General features: G+C 41.6%; 1 protein-coding gene across 1 annotated transcript in view; it reads right to left on the bottom strand.

The window, feature by feature from the left end:
* Positions 1-675: 675 nt before the first annotated feature.
* Positions 676-22,897, bottom strand: part of DENND2A (DENN domain containing 2A) — a 131,036-nt gene continuing 108,814 nt past the window's right edge. Inside the window, exons 15-20 of the mRNA XM_044677787.1 lie at positions 15,326-15,503; positions 12,430-12,471; positions 11,266-11,383; positions 9,862-10,107; positions 3,719-3,805; positions 676-1,042 (exon numbers count right to left, since the gene is read on the bottom strand). Coding sequence (XP_044533722.1) covers positions 1,011-1,042; positions 3,719-3,805; positions 9,862-10,107; positions 11,266-11,383; positions 12,430-12,471; positions 15,326-15,503 — 703 coding nt within the window. The 3' untranslated portion in view covers positions 676-1,010. The remainder of the gene's footprint in view (positions 1,043-3,718; positions 3,806-9,861; positions 10,108-11,265; positions 11,384-12,429; positions 12,472-15,325; positions 15,504-22,897) is intronic.

Here is a 22,897-nt window from a genome sequence, read left to right as displayed (position 1 = left end):
GGCTCAAATTTTCCAGTTTTCATCCTCCTTGACTCTTTTTGCCATTGATTCTCTCCTCTTTTTTCCCCACAAGTATTCCACTATTCCATCTAGAGAAACATCTTTTGAACCCCTGTTCCAGGCTCTTTAATGTCCTTTTAGAGGCACCATGGTATAATGGAATGCACTTTCATCTTAGAGCCAAAAGGCCTGAGTCTGACTTCTAGCTCTGAACACTTACACCCTGTGTGGCCTTGGGTTGTCTGGTGCCATGGAAAGCATGCTGGCTTCTAAGACAGAAGACCAACCTGAGTTTGAATCTTGTCTTTTACTGCCTGTGTGGCCTTCCTTGAACAAGTCATTTCATCCCAACGGGCCTGGGTCCTTATTTTGTTGGATGAGATGATCTTTGAGGCCCCTTCCAGATATAAATCCTGTTGACAATGAGACTCTGAGAAGTAGAGAGTCTGTAAAATGGGGGCAATATATGCACCATGTCTCACTGGGATGTTGTTAAAGTGCCATATCCCTGGGTGCTGACTAATCTGAGCCACAATCCCCTTCCCATCAGCCCACATCTTTTCAATACTTAACTTAGGAATCTGTGTTACTGAACCCCAGATAATTAGGTATGTTACCATTAAAGATTTATTCCAAGCCTCAATAGAAAGGAAAAAGAAAACCCATATTTTTTCCTTTTTTTTTAATATCTAAGGCATATATATATATATAAATCCACTTGAATGTCAGTGATGTGCTGAATCCCAAGGTCCTTTTCCAGTGCAAGGACTGAAGAAGAAGCCAGGGTGGCTGGGTATATATCTTTCTCTTGCTCTTGGTCCTGGGAGAAATTTCAAGGCTGAGTTGGCGCCTGGGACATGTTCCATTTCTTCCCTGTACCTCGAGCTCCCAAGATTGCATCCCCTTCAGAAGAGGCCACAGGGATGGCTTTCAAAACATGCAGTGGTACAGGTGGGATTTTCTCTCTCTTTTTGGCTGAGTCATGGTCATCTGAATAACTGTGTCAAAGCTTATTTCTTGTGGAGAAACTTCATTTTGTTTCCTGTAAAGAGAAAATAAGGAAAACACTGCATCATCCAGAGAAGAGAGGTGAAGGATAAATCATTTCCTGTTTCTTACCTCCTCTATCTTCCATCAAATAGGCTAAGAGTAGCAGACTTGGAGTTTTGAGCTAGTAACTCCACTCTCTAGAGCAGGGGTCGGCAATATATGGCTCTCGAACCGTATCTGGCTCTTTTGAGGGCCAGATATGGCTCTTTCTGCAGGAGCCATAAAGACCATTTTTTTTCAGGTGCTGTTACAGGAGCGCACTGTGAGCACTGTACGGCTCTCACGAAATCACATTTTTAAAAATGTGGCGTTTATGGCTCTCACGGCCAAAAAGGTTGCCAACCCCTGCTCTAGAGGAAAGGGAAGGGAATGCTTATTGATTATAATATGATAAACAAGCATATTAGAATATTAATAGGAATCCATGCTTATTAAATTAAATATAAATATAGACATATGAAAATAGACTTACTTAAATATAGGCTTATTTAGCTTAATTAAATATGAATATCTAATTATGACAATATGCTAATTTAAATATAAATATATACTTATTTAATTTAACATGAATATATCATCGTAATACGCTTATTTAAATATAAATATGCTTTATATTTGTGATATATAATATCTGATGTTATGATATATAATAATATAATGTAGAATATTCATAATGAGTTATGAATATATTTATATTTAAATGTGTTTATTTATTATCAAATGCTTACTATCTGCTAGGTACTATGCTAAATACTTTACAAATATCATCTCATTTAATCCTCACAACAATGCTGGGAGGTGGGTGCTACTATTATCCTTATTTTATGACTGAGGAAACTGAGGTCGACAGATTAAGTAACTTGGCCAGGGTCACATAGCTAGGAAGTGTTGGAGGCTGGATTTGAGGTCCTGTCTTCCTGAATACAGTCCCTGTGCTCTATCCACTGCTCCACAATGCTTCCCATAGATAAAATTGAGGTCCTTGTGCTCTCCTGCAATCCACAGGGAATCTTAAGGTATCCAGATGAATGAATATAGCACTAGAGTTTACCATCTGTGGAGCTTCTCAGGAATGAGGGGTCTCAGCTCCCCACAAGGGACTTTCTTTCTTCATCCTTTCACCAGTCCCCTACCCCAGCGGGGTTCTGTGGTATGACTGGGACCAGAGGGAGTGTCAGAAGAGAGCCCCAGAAGATGGACTCCTCCCCAGATACTGACAAAAGGGGCTTTCAGTGGATGCCATCCTTAAGTGGTGGGATGGCCATGGACATTCCAAAGATCCAGTTAAGTTCTGGATTCTGGGAATTTCCACTGTGATTTATCCAGCATTAGGCAGGACAGTCTGAGATTTCAATTCTCTGTCCTCAGTGTGTCCACCTATAGGTCCCTTGTTTTCAACACATTTTCCCTCAATGGGTAGGTCTACATTTGGCCTCTTTTTCCTGTTACTTTTTCTTTCTTCATTTTTTCAGCAAGTTGTACTAAGACCTTTGGTACGCCGTGTATGTATTTAAGAAACCGCACCCTCGATTTAAAATATATACACACACGCACACAAACATGTGTTCACATTTCCACTTTCCAGTACATTTTAAAGGCTCGAGTCATCTTCATTCTCCGATTAACCTTCTCTCTGGTCTTGTCCATCTTTCCACTGGCTCCTTCCACCTCCTCTTAGGCTGTATCTTCAAGTCTAACACTCCCAGTGGATGTCCAGGGGGACAGTTAGCGGTGGGCACAAGATTTACTCCACGCAAACATTGTGATAGAGTAGAAAAAATACCAGACTTGGAATTCTGAGTCCCAGGTTGGAAACTTGGTTCTAATACTTACTAGCCAAGAAACCACAGGCAAGTCACCTAACCACAGTTCACTCAGCAGCAAAATAAACATAATAGTCCTTTTACTAAGCTTCAACACATGGTTGATGTGAGGAAACCTCTTTGTAAACTTCCTGAAAGTGCTACAGAAACATGTATTACTCATTATTTTTTCCCACATGCCTGATCACACACAGGTTGTGGTTTATCAAATAAGTATTATCCGAGAAGAAGAAAAGGAAGAGTAGAAGAAGGAAAGGAGCAGAGTCTGCCAAGATGGACAGACTGATACTGTGGTAAAATCAAATGCAATGGACTTCTGTACTAGCAGCAATGCAATGACCCAGGACAATTCTGAGGGATTTATGGAAAAGATGCTACCCACATTCAGAGGAAAGACTGCAGGAGAGGAAACACAGAAGAAAATCAACTGCTTGAATACATGGGATGATGAGGACATGATAGGGGATCGAAAGTACCACACCAATGCAACTATCAACAATTTGGAAATAGGTCTTGATTAATGACACATATTAAAACCAGTGGAAATGCATATCGGCCAGGGGAGGGGGTAGGTCGGGGGATGAAGGGGAATGTAAGAGCATAAATCTTGTAACCATGTTAACTTTTCTAAAATATAAATATTAATAAATGTTTAAAATAAAAAAAAAGATGGACAGACTGTATGAGTGAGGGACATTTTTGGGAAACCTTGTCAGAAGGGAAGAGAAATCCAAATGTAGGTCTAATCTAATGGGGTTAATAGGAGCTGAGCAAGTAGGATTACTCAGAAGAATAACCTTCAAACAAACAATTAAGAAGGAGGAAATAGTGTCCCATCCCCTCACCTAGCCCTTTCAGGAACTTATTGACACCACTTTGTTCACCACTGGGGAGTGTCTCCAGGTACTCCTGTGCTCTGACCTCAAACAGACCTGTTGGAAATAGAAATAAACCTTTTTAGTTGTCTTCCAGATATCAATTTAATTTTAATTTATTTTTAAATATAAGTTTTTATTGCAGTATTATGTTTTTATATCATTACAGTTTCCTCCAATATTCTCCCCTTTTTTCCAGAGTACCATTCCATAAAACAAATGGTAATTTTTTAAAGACAGAAAAAAGGAAAAAAAATCAGCATAAAAGTTTGCAATGTATAACATTTGTAGACCTTATAGGTGTGAGATTTCTATGGTTATTCAATTTCTAATTGAGAACTTTTGGTTTTATATTACCTTCATTTTCCAATACATTCTTTCTCCCTTCCTCCCCCTCAAAATAATAAAAAAACAAAGAATAAAAAACAAAGGTGGGGGGAGAGAGCAAAATTAATCAATGCATCAGTCAAGTCTTACAACATAAGCAATGTTCCACATCCATAGACCCCACCCGTGTAAAGAAGGGATAGAGATTCATTCTTATATTGCTTCTTTGGAGCCAATGCAAGTCATTACACTTTTATAGCTAAATAACTTAATTTTTAATTCGTTTTTGTAAATTTAATCTAATTTTCTCATTTGGGCACATTTCTCTTTTGAGAGGTATTCTATTTCTTATTGATTTTCAACATGCAGCAAATCTACTATATTTGCATATCTTAAAAGCAATAATAGGTGGAAACAATCAATTTTGGAAGTTGTAGAAAGTCAGGCACACAAATGCATTGTTGGTGGAACTGTAAATTGGTCCAATCATTCAGGGAAGCACTTTTGAATTACCTAAGAAAAGTGATTAAACTGTTTGACTAAAGAGAAATAAAAGACGAAGAAAAATACACTAACATATTCATAAGTAGCACTTAAAAAAACAAACAGAACACCTTACTTTCCATCTTAGACTCAATACTATGTATTGGTTCCAAAGCAGGAGAGTGATAAGGGTTGGGCAATAGGGGTTAAGTGACTTGCCCAGGTTCACACAGCTAGGAAGTGTCTAAGGCCAAATTTGAACCTAGGACCTCCCATCTCTAGGCCTGACTCTTGATCCACTGAACTATCCAACTATGCCCCCATAAGTAGCACTTTTTGTGGTAGCAAAAAAAACAAAACAAAACAACTGGAAACAAAGTGGTTGCCCACTGTTGGAAAATGGCTCAATAAATTGTATATCATTAATGTAATGCAATATTATTGAGCAAGGAGGAAAAACAAATATGAAGAATTCAAAAAAAGTAGAAAGATCTGTTAGAAAAAAATAGGAGACTAAGGCACATAATAATCACAATAATGTAAAGGAAAACAGTACTAAAAAACATTGAAACTCAGGTCAATGCAATAACAATTAGTCACAGGTCTAATGATGGAGTCTTATCTTATTCCTCTTCAGAGAGAGGTAGTGGACTATGGGTATGGAATGAATCATACATTTGTCAGATGTGGTGATGGTGACCATTTATCTTGCAAAACTACTTTATTATAGGGAAGGATTCTTTCTGGGGAGGGAACGGTTATTGAGAAGTGACAATGATGTTTTTAAATGCATCAATAAAGCATTTTAAAAGTTTCTAAGCCTTCAGCCTCAGTCAAATATTTAGTGATATATAAACAAATACTTAAGTGTACTAGTAGAGGTCTAGAGCCTTTTAAATAATGAAGACTCCTTTTACAGTCTAATTAACCAATCTCTAATTTATCTACTTTCTTCTTCCTTAAATATCTCCTTGGACTTTGTCCTTCCTTAAGCAAATAGGGCGTTCCAATGGCTTTTGTTTACCTTGACTTGTTTTCTACAGGAGGCCATAAATTCTCACAGTCAGGGCCTGAATCTAGCTTCATCTCTGGGCCCTTCCAACCCAGTGCAGCTCCTTACACAAAGTAGGTACTTAATGGGTGTTCGATTTAAATCTGTTTTGAAAAATTAGAGTTTTGTATGCCAAATTTGCCTAAAGTTTGGTACCCTTGTGTACTACTCTGTAGAGAGGTCTGGGAATATTAGATGGGTCACTATTTCACCTGAACCTAGTCTGCTGAGCCTCAAACAAGGAGCTTGGGTGAACTTCCCTGGGGTTAGTCAGGCACTAAGGTTGAACTGGTGAAGACCAAATCTGTCCAACTTCTCTGAATGTTTGCTCTTGTAAGGCTTTGTGTTCCAGCTCTAAATGTCATCTCCCTAATGAAAAATCAACATGTAGCGACAATACCCTGGTCCTCTTCAGGCAGCTATTTGGGCGATGTGGATATAGCACTGTGCCTTGAGTCAGAAACACTCATCTTCCTGAGTTCAAATCTGGCCTCAGGCACTTTACTAGCTATGTGACTCTGTGTAAGTCACTTAACTCTGCCCCAGTTTTCTCATCTGTAAAATGAGATGGAGAAGGAAATGGTGAACCATTCCTGCATGTTTGCAAAGAAAACCCCAAATGGGGTCACGAAGAGTTGGACAGGACTAAAAACAAATGAAGAATAACAAGAACAATAGTTCTTTTCCTAGTTGTATTGGAGCCAGCTTGAATTGGCTCTCAAGAACTGACGGTTAAAACTTCAGTGTGAACATTTACAGCTCAGAAATCAGCAGAATCTACAAATGAAGACTTGATTTATCATGCTTTAGTTGTTTAGACTTTTGTTTTTGGTGATGAGTTAAGGCAAAACCCTTCCCCTTACTTTCTGTCTTAATGACACCTCTAAATAATATATATTATGAGATCAGATTTGAATACAGGTCCTCCTAACTGCAGGTGAGGTGCTACCCTCTCCTTTTTTGAAAACTTTACTTTCTGTCTTAGTAGCAATTCTAAGACAGAAGAGTAAATGAAGACTTCAAAGACAAAAGAAAATGAGCTCTACCTGCAGAGGGGATTGAGAATCCATCTAGAGGGGGCTAGATTCTGTTCTATCCCAAAGGGGCATACACATAGGGGCAATGAGATTGGCAGTAGATAAGAGCACCAGCCCTGGAGTCAGGGAGACCTGAATACAAATCAGTCCTCTGACCACTTACCAGGAGGATGACCCTGGGTAAGCCACTTAACCTCTATTTGCTTGCTTCAGCTTCCTCAAGTGAATAATGAGGATGATAATAGCACTCACGTCATACAGTTGTTATGAGGATCAAAGGAGGTAATATTAATAAAAAAATGCTTGGCAGTGCCTGGCACATAGTAGGTTGTGTCATTTAAAATTACTCTAAGCCCTGGTGGGAGACATAGGACTCCCTGCTACAACTTCCCCCAACAACTCCCACTTCCTTTGTGGGAGGTGTTGGAGAAAGTATAAGAGAGAGGGTTTTGGTGCCTTTGAGCTCTCTTGAGCCAGGAGGCTGGCTGATGCTCTCTATCCTGGACCCTGCAGAGCTCTTAGCTAGTCTTTCTCTTTCTCTTGGTGCCTTTTTCCCCTTTTGTCTACCTCCTAGTTTTCCCTAGACCTTCCCCTTTCTAATTTAAATAAAAACTAGCTATTCTAAACCCTAAGTTGCTACCTGATCTTTTATTTGAACCCCGAAGGACCGCTACCTTCCTTTCCCTCCTCCTATCTTCCTATCTACCTTCCCTTCACCCCCTAACAAGGTGCTCTACAAATACTTATTCCCTTCTCTGAAAGTCTCTTGTGTTATACTCAGCTGGCCATTCTCTTAAAGAAAAAGTAGTGGAGGTGGAGGATATATCTGCTATTTTTCTATATTTCTTATAGCACCTTGCATGCATACATCTCAATAAATGTTTGTGGTGAGACTTTGAGGTGGGAAAAAGGTAATTTAAACTCTCTCCAAAGGGCATGGGAAATTTCTAAAGGTAGAAAGTTTTGTGTTATAAGAGGTCTCCTGCAGATTTTGGGTGACCACTTACCAAGTAGGTTGAAGAAGAAATTCATGCTTTTGACAGAGACTGGACTAGATATCTGAGATCCTTCCACTTGAAGAATCTGTTATTTTCTGGTTTATCCCCTCTCCCGACTCTCAATCACTCACTCTTCTCTTTTTAGGGAAGAGAAGAGAGAAAAGACAGTAGAGGAGAAAATGGCAGAAGGGAGGCAGGAATGAAATGGACTAAAGAGAGCTTTCTATATAAGATTCTTGAGGGATTTTTCACTTAAACTAGAAGAATGAAATTAAAACTCCATTAAGAGGGGGCAGCTGGGTAGCTCAGTGGAGTGAGAGTCAGGCCTAGAGACAGGAGGTCCTAGGTTCAAACCCGGCCTCAGCCACTTCCCAGCTGTGTGACCCTGGGCAAGTCACTTGACCCCCATTGCCCACCCTTACCAATCTTCCACCTATGAGACAATACACCAAAGTACAAGGGTTAAAAAAAAAAAAAAAAAAAAAAAAAAACTCCATTAAGGAACTAGAAAACCATTTGGGGAAAGAAAATAAAAAGGGAGTAGAGGTGGGGTAGCCTTCACTACGTGTAATTAAAAACGGTTACCCTAAAAACTATGATCCCTGGCAAAACTACAATTCCTAGAACCCCACTCACTTCCTGTCATTTGGTGCTGACATAGACAGGATATAAACTGGGTGGCAGTCTGTCTCTGTCTCTTTTTCCTTCCTTTAGTAGCTTTGGTGGAATGGGCATTTTGAGCAGGTAGAAAACTTAGTAACATGGTTCTATTTTGTCAGATAATAAGCTTTATATGGCTTCTGACACTTCCTAGCTGTGTGATTCTGGGAAATCACTTAACTTTTGTCTGCCTCAGTTTTTTTTTCTTTTTTCTTTTACATTTTCTTCAAATGTAAAAGGGATCATAATAGTGCCTACCTCACAGAATTATTGTATGGATGCACAGTGTATGCACTGTGCCTAACACATAGTAGGTGCTGAATAAATATTAGCTATTGTTATTATTAAGGGATGAGCTTGGAGTCAAAGATATTGTGGAATAAAGACTGTTCTCTACTTGACAGATCAGATTGCTCAGTTTTTGTTAGATAATCAGCCAGTGGAGAGACAGTGTCTCATTATGGAAACAGAAAATTAAATATTAATACAGCAATAAAAAGAGAAAATGGGAATGTTACAAGCAGGATTTTCATGGGTAATATCTTCCTAAGCACAGTAAGTGGGACACCTTGCCTCTATTGTGGCAAGGGAGAAGAACAGGTGTATGTACTTCAAGTCTAATGAGGGATCATTTTCTAAAATGGAAAGCCCTTGGGCTAAACCTGGTTCTCTCCAGGGGGCTGGATCTCTGATTCAAGCTGTGACAGTTCTTACTACCTAGGTTAATTTTGAGCAAATCTTATCATTTCTTGGATTTTTTTTTCTTCATTTGTAAAATGAAAAGTTTGGACCAGATGACCTGCTACAGTCACTTTATCTCTGGATCATTCATCCCTTGATCATTCTAAATGAACACAAGAAGAGAAGGAAAGGCAATGAAGTTGTGCATTGGAGAGGGAAGCATGGGATATGTAGTTCAGACACCCATTATCTATGTGGCCATGGTCAACTCAATGAATATCTTTGAGTGTCTATTTCTTTCTCCATAAAATAGGGATAACAACGGAAGCCCTCCCTACCTCAGAGGTTGGTTCCAAGGACCAAATGAGACAATAGACAGGAAGGCATTCTTGTAACTGTGAAGGTCAGGGGATCTGTAAAAAGCCTCTGGGATAGTTTTCACCCACCAATGAAGAGTGGAGTGGATTTAAAGCTTTCTAGCTAGGAGGTGAAGTGGATAGAGTGCTGGGCATGGAGTTAGGGAGACCTGACTTTAAATTTGCCCTGAGACACTCACTAGCTTTGTGACCCTGGGCAAGCCACTTAACCACTATTTGCCTTATTCCATCAGAGAAGGAAATGGCAACCCACTGTAGTGTCATTGCCAGGAAAACCCCCCATTTGGGATCATGAAGAGTCAGACACAACTGAACAGCAACAAAAATAGGAATTCTAAAGTCATTCTTCCTTGGGCTCCCCTCCCCACTTCCCACCCCAATCGAACACCAGCTATTGCGTGACTCCAGCTTGGGCACATTGAGTTGCTCCAGCACTCAACAACCTATGCCCTCCCCCCTCCCAGGGTTTGAGGGAAAAGACTCCAAAGAGGAGCCTCACCCTTTGCCTCCTGCTTCCGTAGTTCTCGCTCCTGGATGAAGCCCCGGAATGTCTGGGTTTCCATGAAGACCTCCAGGAAGCGTCGGAGGCTCTTGGAAGAGACGGCTTTTCGGAAAGCCTCTCGCTGCAAGGTCCTCTCCTCCCGCTCGCTGGCCGTTAGGAACAGGGAGTAGTGGCCCACGACTTCCACAAAGAATCGGACAAAGGCTTCGGACACCACTTCGTTCAAGGGGCTGAACTCTGGGCCTGCAGAGGGAAGGTGGGGAGCGTGTGATGGAAGGAAAGGGAAGGAGTGGTAATTCACCCTTGTGATGAATTCATAAAATCGGATACGGCCTCACCATGGCAATACAGATATCCCAGATTTGACAACTTGTTTCCTACTCTTTTTGGTAGATGTTTTATTATTATTTTATTATCTCCATCCACTGAGCTTCCCCCTGAATCCAGATTTGAACCCAGACCTGATACAGGCCTGGCTTTCTATCTCTTGAACCACCAAACTTCTTCTGAATAAATCACAACTAGCAGGCTATGTCGAATGGCGCATAGAGAGCCAGCCTCAAAGCCTGAAAGACTTGGGTTCAGGTTCTGTCTCTGAAATATATTGGTTGTGTGATGTTGAGAAAGTCACCTAATGTCCCAGGGTTCTAGCTAACTCTTGTATTCTCTAACTAGCACAGAATATGCTAATGTGTATTGGTAGAGGGAATTTCTTTATGTCTAGCAATGAAATCACAGGTCTAGTCCTTGTCCCCTGGTGTCAGCATGATGGCAGAGGATTTGAAGAATTCTAGAACACTTGAGTTTGGAATCTGCCTCTACTTTTTAATACTTGTGTGAATTTAGCTAAAATCCTTCAGCACTTTAGGTCTTGGATTTTTTATCTTTAAAGTAAGGGGGTAAGACTGGAGTAGAGGTTCTTTACTTTTTTGTTTGTCAAGGTCTCCCTTTGGCAATATGGTGAAACTTAAGGCCCCATTTTCAGAATAATCTTTTTAAATGGACAAAGTAAAATTCAAAGGAAATGACCAATTGATTGAAATAAATATGTCATTTTTTCCCTCTATTCCAATCCTCAGAGGCCCTGGAATCTATGCATAGATCCACTGGGTCTATGGGAATCTCAGGTTGTGAACCCCTGGATTAGATCATATCTAAGATCTCCATTGGATTTGAGCTCTAAATCCTGTGAGAAACTGGTTCTGAGCATTTCTTGTCCTATTTTTACTTTATCTGTTCTTCCAGAATATCCTCATTTTCAAGTTGCTTGGAAGAATGACAGGCTTCCCCTGGGACATCATCCCCTTTGCTTCCTGTCCTTCATGATGGACAAGAGGGACAGATCGAAGGAAGGGAAATGATTGGCAGCAGGCACAGTTTAGGTGTGACTTGAGCATTTACCATATTTACAGTCTAAAGGACCTTCATCTTGGTCGCTAGCCAGGTTGTTCCTCTGCTCCAGGATGTGCTCCAGGGCTACCTGTAGCTTTCGGGGCAGGATGGACTCCTCATCTTCCATCTAAAAGCAGACAGAAGTACTAATGAGCAAGGATGCAGCAACCTCCTGGCCAATGTCCCTGGGGCTGGCAAAGGCCCAGGGAAGTTCTGGCGTGGCCCCTGCCTCAACACTGCCAATATGAATCAGGGCATATGCATCAGGATGACTAGTTCCATCCTGGAGAGGCCTTAGAGGAGGCCCTGATGGATTTAATTGAGCAACAACAGATGCCCTAGAATTAACTTATCTCTGGGGGGAAGAAAAGGGAAGGGAGTAAGTACTAGTGTGAAATTTTGGAAGATGAAACAAATTTGCAACACTGATTGTCAGGAAAAGGAAGCAAGTCTGCTGTCAGTGGGAACTTCAGAATCATGGCTGACAACCCGGTATGCCCAATTCATTAAAAAAACCAACTCTGTTCAATGCAAGTTTTGATATAGCTAAATTTCTTTGGTATTAAGATTATTAACCAGATAGTGTCAAAATTGACCAGGGTTTAGGCTTTAGTTATAATATTCACATTACTTACAAGTCAGAATTGTTATGGGGAAAGTGCTTTGAAAGCCTTTAAAAAGCTATAAATGTCACTTATTCATTTGAGGGTATGATTTGAGGTTTTCGTCTTATTCTCTTACAAAAAGGAATGCTATGGAAATAGGTTTGGAGTGATAATATGTGTATAACCCACTGGAATTGCTTGTCAACTCTGGGAATGGGAGGGAAGAGAGGAGGGAGACAACACGAATCATGTAACCATGGAAAACTTATATGTAAATTTTGAGTTGTTATTTTTACCATCTAGACACATATACTCATACTACTTAATATAAAAAATTGTTACAAAACATCTAGAAATTAAACTTTTTCTCCATAGCATTTCTGCTTTTCTCCTGCCCTCGTTAGGCCTTCTCAAACCTGACTATGTGGCAGGGAGATGGTCCGGAGTGTTGCCAATCTTCTGTTATCTCCTGCTTCTTAACCCAGAAAGATTTCCACAGCCAGAAAGTTGAGCCCCAACCAAAGTGACTCCAAAACAAAGAGAAATCAGCAGGGATAGGCAGTCTTACCTGTCTCAGGAAGCGATTGTTTACAAGGTCTACCACAAGGACCTGAAGGATAGGAGAGAGAAAGGGGCTGTTATTTACTGTTGCCAGAGATCTTAAAACGCAGGAATGACCTCTTGCCTTCTCTCCTTGTTGCCACATAGAACTAAAGCAGAGGCCTGAAGGAAATAGGGCACTTGCTGTGGTTTCATGATCATGTCACTGCCACCACTAATGATAGGGGGAAAGGTCTACTGGGTTGTCCTCAATTGCTTTAATTCAACACTCAGACACAAGCTAGAACACACAGAGAGGCGACAGACTGGCCTCATTTACAGTCTTGTTTCTGAGCTTGGAAAATTTCTCTCTCTCTCTCTCTCTCTCTCTCTCTCTCTCTCTCTCTCTCTTTCTGTTTCTTTCTCTGTTTAATAACTCTTACCTTCTGCCTTAGAACCAATATTGGTTCTAAGGCAGGAGACAAGTGATGGCTAGGCAATGGGAAATTAAATGACTTGCCCAGGGTCACACAGCGAGGAAGTGTCAGAGGTAGATTTGAACACAGGACCTCCCATCTCCAGGGCCGGCTCTATTCACTGAGTCACCTTAACTGCCCCTGTTGACTAACTTTTCTTAAGTGGTTCTCAAATTATTTTAGTTCCTGGACTATTCTGATAAGTGCAAAAGATGATTCTGGTCATATTCTATACCTGCTCACTTACCCAAACATCTCTGCTTCCAAATGAAAACCCAACTTTGCCCTTTGATCTACATCTCCTTCTCAGTGAATTGACCCCATACCACTTGTGATTTCAGAGAGAGGCAGAAAGGGATGGAGTCATCAGGGCTTCTCAGTGGGGAAATCATGGGGGTAGAGGGTGGATGAAGGTAGAGACCAGAGACTCCAGAGCTCTCGAGCAGCAGCTGCTAGGTTTCTAGCTTCAATATAGACCTTTATCCTTTTCTTCCCATGGGAGCAGATTCTGTTAGGAATCAGTGCATCCTGTCTTGGTGTTCTGGAAACAACTTGGAAAGGCTTCCTGTCAGATTCAACTCTGACAATCTCTGGCCACAAGAGAGCTGCGAGCTGTTCTCTACTTTGGAGAACGAGCCAGGCACCCAGATACTGACTGTGGCAAGTGACTCAGGGATGTAGGTGCTAACTTTAGCCATAGAGGCAGACTTTAAAGCTAAGTTTAATGCCCTTCCCTGCTTCTCAAACATCAAAGTCTGGTCTCCTTTGACCATCTTGAAAGATCAGAAAGGATGGCCAGATGCCATTCTTTGGGGGTCTTTCCAGACTCAAAGTAGGTAACTTGTGACTGGCAATCCACATTTGATATGAATTCCAAAAGGCACCTGGCTGGCTGGGTGTTTCCAAATGGGAACGCCAGGGTTTGTCTGCTTCTCCTGAACAGTCTTGGGGAAGAAAGAAAAGAGTTGTGGGGGTATTTAAGTACTGAGTTAACACCTAAGATTTTGTTTAGAATATCTAGGGAAATTTTTTTCTTATATCTCTAGTGATAACCTGGGACCAAACTGTGTGATGGAACTCTAAATGTTTCCCAATCCTCCCTCTATCCCAATATCTGTTTAATTACTACCTAGCCCAAAATTTAAAAAAGGACAAAAGTTATGTCGTGAGCAGGAAGGAAGAAAATCATTTGAGTGTAAGTTGGAGATGCTAACCAGACAATTCCCCACTTTGATGATGAGGCTGTGAAAGAACAGGAACTTAATGATGGATTACATCTTTACAATTTCTAAAAACATTGATATGAAAGAAGATCCATTGAAAAGAGTAGCAACAAGTGCCTATTAAAATCCATCCATATTAAATAGATTTTGAGTGATAATACGTATAAAACTCAGTGGAATTACTTGTTAGCTCTGGGAGGAGGGGAGGGAGAAAACCTGTATCATGTAACCATGGAAAAATATTTTAAAAATAGAATTATATTTTAAAAATTGATCCCTATTCAACCCAGAAGTGTTCTTGTTATTCTTTAACGTCTTAGGTCTGGGATTTGGAGAGCTAAGAGGAGCAGGAAAGATTTTGGAGAGCTGGAGAGAAGAGTCTCTTTGAACTGAAAAGAAACAACATTCCAGCTCAGTCCTCAAAACAAGACTTGTCTTTGGTGGGGAGGATGTATCTCAGAGCATGGACAGACAGCCTTCATGCCTGGTGGGGCTCTGGGTTCATAATAGACGGATAATAGTGAATGGTCAGAAGAATAAAAATTATACTTAACTTTGAGATGACTGAACTGTTATCTAAGGATTCATGCTAAATAAGGGTCTGGTCAATAAGCGGAACACCCCCAATACTACGCCCCACGTGGAAGAGACTAAGGAATCTGCTTCTGAGAAAGTTGCAATGAAATGTAATGGAAGTGCTTTGGAGAGACTGTGGAACACATGCAGACCCTGCGTAACTGGTTCCAGCCTGCCAAGCCTTGGTGACTGGTTACATACATAGTGTGACCTGGGGCTCCTTCCAAAGGCCTTAGCTTACAGCGTTGCTTCTCACCTAATGTGTCAGCAAAGGAGACAAACCACAAGAAGGCAACCCAAGAAACCATAGTGAAAAACGAGTAAGGCTTTTGGAAGGAGCCCCCAGTTCTGGTTCTTCAACTGTGTCCGAGGCTGTCATTCACTGGGTGGGTAGCATACGGGAACCAGTTACAGAATGTCTAGGCATGCTTTGGTCCCCAATGGCACCTCCATGACATGTCATCGTGACTCACCCCAAAACAGGCACCCCAGCCTCCTCGGTGTGGGAAATATCGACATCAAAGGCATTTGGAGCATTACCCATGGATCTAAGGAAATGAAGCCCGAGTTAGTACCTTCCATCCACTCTGGATTGATAACAAAGCAGTTGTTTCCATCCGAGGGAAGCAGAGCCATCCCCAGAACTCACCTCTTCCAAGGGCAGCTCCTTGAGCAAAGGCAGCGAGCTGGAGAGCAGCCCAATCAGGAAGGGGGTGGGTGAGCACACGATGTCGATCATGGACGGTGGCAGCACGGGGATGTAGGTGTGTTGCCAGGTGAAGGGATAGATGAGAGCCACCATGGCATGGCAGCATTTGGAGAGGGTACTGGTGCCCAGGCCACAGAACAAAGAGACAAGATTATTTTAGGAAGGTGAACAAAGGCTGTGAACTTTGATGCGTTAAGCGTGTCTGCTTCAATAGCCTCCTTGGGCTCAGAGTGGGTGGTGAGACCTTCACAAGGAAAGTATAATAGAAATAGTGAGGATCAGCCCATGGGGGACACTATTTGGACACTTGGACTCTTGCTTAAAATGTGGTTCCCTCTTACCGAGTGAATATTTGTTTGTACATTAGGTTGGAAAATGCTCAACCAAAGCTTTTCATTTTTTCCTTGACTGTGAAACACTAACTAACCTATAATAGCATTTCCCAAACTATGTTCCATGGAACGCTGGCATTTTGCTGAATAATACTGAGGATTTTGCCTCTGTGCCTTCGCATTGGCTGTTCTCCATGCCTTTATGCTTTTCTTCCACCTCTTAGAATCCCTGGCTTCCTACAGGACTCAGTTTAAAGTCTGCCTCCCTAGAGGAAGCTCTTCCTGGTTTCCTTAGCTTTTAGTGCCTACCCTTTCCAGGCTCTTTGTATATACTCTGTATTTTTCTTGTTTGTATTGCTTTATGCCCATGTTGTCTTCTTTATAAAAATGTAAAGTCCTTGAGAGCAGGGACTACTTTTGTTTTCTCTTTGTATCCCCAATGCTTTGTGTGGTGCCTGATACATTGTAGGGGACATGCTGCTACCTGCTATACTAGAAGACACCTCCCTTTTCCCTCTCTAAACAATAAACATGAAATTATGTCTGTACCCCAAATACTTTTATCTGTAGGGCTTGGGAGGGGGTAGGGATGGAAGAAAATGGCTTAATTTCCTCTACTTTGTTCCAAAATTTCCCCAAAGTCCAACTGATTTTGGAGATATTACACAAACTCCCACCTAAGTCACATATTGGCTCAAGCCCCAAAATGTTCTGTGGCCAAATTCACTGGAAATGCTGCTCCCTAGAGTTGTTAGTTTATCTTTAACATAATGGTCTGCCTGAAAAGATGCTTGTAATTCAGATTTTCATCAGTCAAAGCCTTTTTCCTCAGTGACTCTCATTCTTTCAGAGACATTCTGCCTTCATTTTTCATTACTCATCAATGGGCAGGAAGTCCTAACACGTTAACTTTGAGTCTCTGTCTGCCACCCATCCCCTTCTTCCATTCTTCTCCCAAGCCATCACCTAAACTTACTAAGGCAGTTCCTTGGGTAGAAACCAACCTAGAGACACTCTGTTTATAAACTATAATTATCCTGGAATGTGAATAATAATAACCTGCTAATTTTTCTGCTTTTTAAGGTCATTTCCAAACTTCAAGTCCTTGGAGGCAAGAGTTATTCAAGAGAGCTGAGTTTTCTACATAGTCCCAGTTTATTTCTTTAAATATCTGAACTATTTTTTCCCCTTCATCATTTTGGATGAAAAGTTTCCCAATATATGATATACTCATTTGCCTCTTCAATCAGATTGTGCTAACCAGAATTTTTTTAATAAAACCCTGTAAATATGAAAAATGATAAAGGCTGCCATAAATATATAAATTAGTATTTTAATTAAAGCCATGTTGATAGATAAAATCATTAGACCACGCGCTTGTAAGCATTCAAAACTGCCGCCTCCTCCATTTTGTCTCCTGTTTCCTGGCCATGGCCTACTCGCAAAAAAGAGCACTCCCTCCTAACCCACGAGATTTAAGCTCTCCCCTGCGTCAAGACGTCGGAGACGGAAATCAGTTGGACCATGTTGGATCACAGGAAATGTAGTTTTATACATTTCCCAAATTACTTTTTACAACCCTTACCTTTCGTCTTGGAGTCAATACTGTGTATTGGCTCCAAGGCAGAAGAGTGTTAAGCGTAGGCAATGGGGGTCAAGTGACTTGCCCAGGGTCACCCAGTTGGGAAGTGTCTGAGGCCAGATTTCTAGGACCTCCCATCTCTAGGCCTGGCTCTCAATCCACTGAGCTACCTGGCTGCTCCTTTAGCTCTCTTCTTAATGAGTCATTAGGAACATCAATTACTGCCCAGTTTTGTAATATCCCTCCAGGGTCAACAGAAGTTTTGAGTGCTGTTTACTGCCTTAGACAGGCCTAAGAAAAATGCTCCCAGACTGTTGTGCTTTTTGAGTCCTCTTGTCTTTATTTTATAATTTAACTCCCCTCCCTGTTTCTGTTAGGCTTCTTACAGGTTGTCACATTTCTTTTTTATCAACATACTTGTAAAAGTCCCTTTTCTTTCCCATCTCATTTGCTACTGCCAAGATGTTGTGGGTTTAAAAACAAGAAAAAAAGGTATTAAACCTATATGTAAAAGAAAAGTAGAGGGGGCAGCTGGGTAGCTCAGTGGATTGAGAGCCAAGACTAGAGATGGGAGGTCCTAGGTTCAAATCCGGCCTCAGACACTTCCCAGCTGTGTGACCCTGGGCAAGTCACTTGACCCCCATTGCCTACCCTTACCAATCTTCTACCTATAAGTCAATACACAGAAGTTAAGGGTTTAAAAAATTAAAAAAAAAAAAAGTAGAAGGATCTTCGAGTAGGGATCTGGGGACTCATCTTATGAACAATGTTCCCAAGCTCTAGGGTGTGGGATTTTGTGACAATGACTTCATTTTGGTGTCTTTGTTTTTATATTGCCTTTAATTCTGAATATATCCCTCCTTGTTCCTCATGCCAGTGAGCCATCCCTTAAGACAAAAAAAACAAGGAGGGAAAAAAATTCATTCCCACTAGCTGAATGCTGCTTTGTCTTACAATATATGTAAGGTTCCATTCTCATAGTCCTCCCCCAGCTCCGTGAAGGGAGACAGGAAGGTGCATTTTCTCAGCAACTGGGAGAGCCAAGCTTGGTGGGGCAATGATTGATTCGTTTCCCATCTGATTGCTTTCTTGGACTTTATGACCTCCAGAAACTCATCATCCTAAAAGATGACATCAACTCTGAAACTCACACGTCCTTTGGAACCCCAAGTTCTAGGCCCCCCCGCCTCTGACTGGAGAAGGGGGACATCAGAGAGCTCCTTCTAGATCCTCCATTTAAGAAGGGGTCCCGGGGCAGTCACTCATCATGCCCTCTCTCCAGGTGCCCTTCTCATCCTCCCCTTCCCCTTTTGTGTGCTATCTCCCCCCATTCGACTGTGAGTTCCTTGAGGGCAGGTGCTGCCTTTCTTCTATTTTTCTTATATCTGTAACGTTAACACTTAGTGCCTGGCACAGAGTAGACACTTAATACATATTTATTCAGTATGAACCATTATTGATACTTGGGGCCTTTTTGGCCCCAAATTTTTTTATTTTTTCATTCTTGGTCATGTTCTAGAAAGTCAAGGTTGCTAAATTGCTGGTTCTAGATAGCTGGAACATTATTGTCTTGGGCTTTCTTAATGTAAATGTTAGTTGAGGTAGAGGATAATCTCTTCCTTTAAATCAGACTTAAACATACTTGAGGTAGCTAGCTGGCTCAGTGGATAGAGAGTCAGGCCTGGAAATGAGAAATCCTGGGTTCAATTTTGACCTCAGATACATCCTAGCTATGTGACCCTGGGCAAGTCACTCTACTGTCTAGCTCTTACCACTCTTCTGCCTTGACACCAATATACAATATTGATTCTAAGCTGCAAGGTAAGGGTTTAAAACAAATACAAACCCAAATATACGCACACTTTTACTTTGTGGGCACTTACCCTCTAAAGGAGTGATGGACAAACTTTTTAAAGAGGGGGCCAAAGGAAAGGAAATGCTCATCTGTCAGTCTGTTTCTAAGACAACTCTTTAGAAATTTCATTGTATTCATCGGATTAGGAATAATGTTGCACAGCTGGATAGAACATTTCAGGGGGCCACATCTGGGCTGTCGGGCATAGTTTGCCCATCACTGCTCTAAAGGACTTCTTAAATGTTAGCTACATTTACAAAGAGAAGAGACCACTGGTGTGGGATGGTCCAATGAAGACCCATTAAAGCAAAGGGATAGACCATTGAGGCCATAAGAAAGATTTCTCACAGGAGAAATATTGAGCCTGAGAGAAAACTGAATGAAGTTAAGACTTTAGACAAAGGGTTGATGTATTACTTCCAAAGATTTCTGACTTTAAGTCACAAATATGGACAGATTTAGCCCAGCTTCCCTCATTATACAAAGAAACTGACATCCACAGAGATTGTGACTTGTCCAAGGCCACCCAGATAGTAAGAAACAGAGCCAGGGGTTTACTGGAGTCAGTTCAGGAGAGCTGATGGTTAAATTTTTAATGTAAGCATTTATACCTCAGAAATCAGCAAATGAAACAAATCGAGACTTGATTTACTATTTTATTATATCGACTTAAGAAAATGGCGGATAAAACGTCAATAATAATGCAGATCAGGCTTAAAAGTGTATCATACGTACATGGGGGTGTGGGCTAGTTGGTAAACAATTACCGGCAAACCTCTGGCCAAACTGAGTTTCAAATTCAGGTCCTGTGACTTAAAATTCAGCCCTCTTTCCATTTTACCATATTGTATTCTAGCTCTCTCCAAGGTGTTTTCTACAGTCCTTTCCAGCTTAGAAACTATTATTATTACTTTTTCCTAGCAGTAGGAATGGATTTGTACTGAGTCTCACACAAGCCTGCATGTACACACACACCCACACACCCACACACCCACACACACGTGTGCTCTTTTAACTCAGTCCTCACAGACAAAGGAAAGCATTTTGAAGGGTGGAGTTAGGGTTAGTTAGTTAGTTAGTTAGTGGGTCTGCTGTTGAAAAAGATACATGACAAATATTGGCTGTAGACTTCCCAAATGCAGGAACTACACTACACTTTTTTTTAAACACTTGCCTTTTGTCTTAGTGTCAATTCTTTTTTTTAAACCCTTACCTTGTCTTGGAGTCAATACTCTGTACTGGTTCTAAGGCAGAAGAGTGGTAAGGGCTAGGCAATGGGGGTCAAGTGACTTGCCCAGGGTCACACAGCTGGGAAGTGTCTGAGGCCAGGTTTGAACCTAGGACCTCCCCAGCTGCCCCCCTTAGTGTCAATTCTTAAAAAGAAGAGGGGCAGGGCTAGGCAATCAGGGTTAAGGGATTTGTGCAGGGACACATAGCTAGGAACTGTCTGAGGTCAAATTTGAACCTAGGTCCTCCAGCCCTGGCCTGCTATCCACTGTGCTACCTAGGCTGCTTCCTATATTTCACTTAAAAATTTTGGGGGTAACCTTTCAACGTCTGATATCAACACAGGTCATTATATGTATATACACGTCTATACAGACCTTTTTATACTTTATTAAATATCTGCTTAAAAAAATTTCAAGTTCAAATTTCCTCTCTCTAGCCTCTCTCCCACCCATTACGAAGGCAAGCAATAGGATATCTATTATATGTGTGAAGTCGTGCAAAATACATCTCCATGTCAGCCATTCAGGGAAGGTCTTTGATGAATATTTGTTGAACCAAACATTGGCAAGCGTGGCAAGGGGCTACCTATACACAAAGCACATGGAAAGGCAAAGTGGAATAGGAGGTAGACAGCTGGCCTTGGAGTCAGAACGTCCGAGCTAGGTTCAAGTCCAACCTCTGCCATATATTCACTGTGTGACCTTAGACAAGTCACTTCACCTCTCAGGGCCAGGGGCAATTCTCTAAAACTATAAATTGTGGAGAAAGAGTCAATAATCTGTGCTGAACTGGTCTGGGAAGTTCTGCTCCAGGAGCTCCAGACCCTGATGAATTCCAGTGAAAAGAAATTGAGGCAAGACAAGCTTCCCCTTAGCTCAGCAGTCTTGTTTCTATATCACCCACCCGTGGCACCATTTTGTTCCTCCTTGATTATCTTGGAAAATACTTTCTTCTGTTAGAGATAAAAGAAAAAAGAGCCTACAGGGTAGATTCTTTGTTCTCCTTGAGCTCCTCCACTTCCCAGAGATATTAGATTAGTTTTCCACGTGAAATCTTGTGGCTCTTTGCTGCGTGGATCAGCAGCCTCCCCAGGGCGCAGCTTTCACAGATATCCTGAGATATTCCTCAGCACTCAGGGGAGTTCTGAAATGCCTCCTACGGCTGGATGATTGGACACCAGTTATCACCACGCTGTGCCTTTCCTCCCCAGTGACCATTTCAGAGATAAGAAGGGACAGTCCGCATCTTGCTCCTCTCCGAGACCATCTTCTACAAGATAGGCTCAAAAGAGAGCACACTGAATAGAGCACCAGGCCTGGAGTTTGGGAGGTCCTGGGTTCAAATCTGGCCTCAGACACTTCCTACCTCCGTGACCCAGGGCAAGCCACTTAACCCTTTGATTGCCTAGCCATTGCCCTTCTGTCTTAGAGTTGTTAGGGTTAAAAAACAAATAAAGATATACGTAAGCTGCTCCTCTAGTACCTTCTCTTAATCAGGATGGGAGTAAACTGTATAGTGAAATCAGACCTTCCATGAAGGGAAATTCAACCAACAAACATTGCCTTCAACGAAGAGCTATTAAGTGCCTACACTGTGCAAAGCACTGCACTCAATTCTGGAGATAAAGTCATGAAAACTACATAAGCACTTACAGGGAAGTGCATAAAGAACTTCATATCTAATGTGGGGAGAAGAGCCCACAAATAAAGAAGAAACCTGGAAGAATTACATGAAGGCAGAGGAGAGGTTTATTTATTTTTTCAATTTTAATAACCCTCACCTTCCACCTTGGAATCAATGCTATGTATTGGCTCCAAGGCAGAAGAGTGGTAAAGGTAGGCAATGGGGGTCAAGTGACTTGCCCAGGGTCACCTAGCTGGGAAGCGTCTGAGGTCAGATTTGAACCCAAGACCTCCCATCTCAGGGGTTGGCTCTCAATCCACTCAGCCACCTAAGCTGTCTCCCAGAGGGGAGGGTTAGACAAAGCATGAGTGAGTAGGGGAGGAGTGAGGGAAGTCATGGAAGACTTTGGCAGAGGGGATGCCATCTGACTTAAACCTGGACAGAAGGCAAGAATGAACATGAATACATGAGTGACTGGGGGATGGAGGAGTCCACTGTAGGTCTGGAGGATGGCTGAAGGACATGCATAGATAAAAAAAATAGGATGAAAGTGAGATTGATGAGTAGTCCATTTTGCCAGGTTTGTGAAGTATGAGAAAAGGCTGTAAAGAGGAGTAGGAGGTAGGTCCTGGGATGCTCTGAATGTCAGGATGATGAATTCATATTTTATTTATTTACTTAAACAAACAAACAAACAAAAAAAGTACCTTTTACCTTCTGTCTTAGAATCAATAGTATGTATTGATTCCAAGGCAGAAGAGCAGTAAGGGCTACAATAGGGGTTAAGTGACTTGCCCAGGGTCACATAGCTAGGAAATGTCTGAGGCCAGATTTTGAACCCAAGGATTTCCTGTCTCTGGGCCTGGCTCTCAATCTACTGAGCTAACCAG

Source organism: Gracilinanus agilis, chromosome 5 (genome assembly GCF_016433145.1).
Source record: "Gracilinanus agilis isolate LMUSP501 chromosome 5, AgileGrace, whole genome shotgun sequence".
Lineage (NCBI taxonomy): Eukaryota > Metazoa > Chordata > Mammalia > Didelphimorphia > Didelphidae > Gracilinanus > Gracilinanus agilis.
Note: the sequence above shows the minus strand (reverse complement) of the source record. Positions and strands in the feature narration are given on the sequence as shown.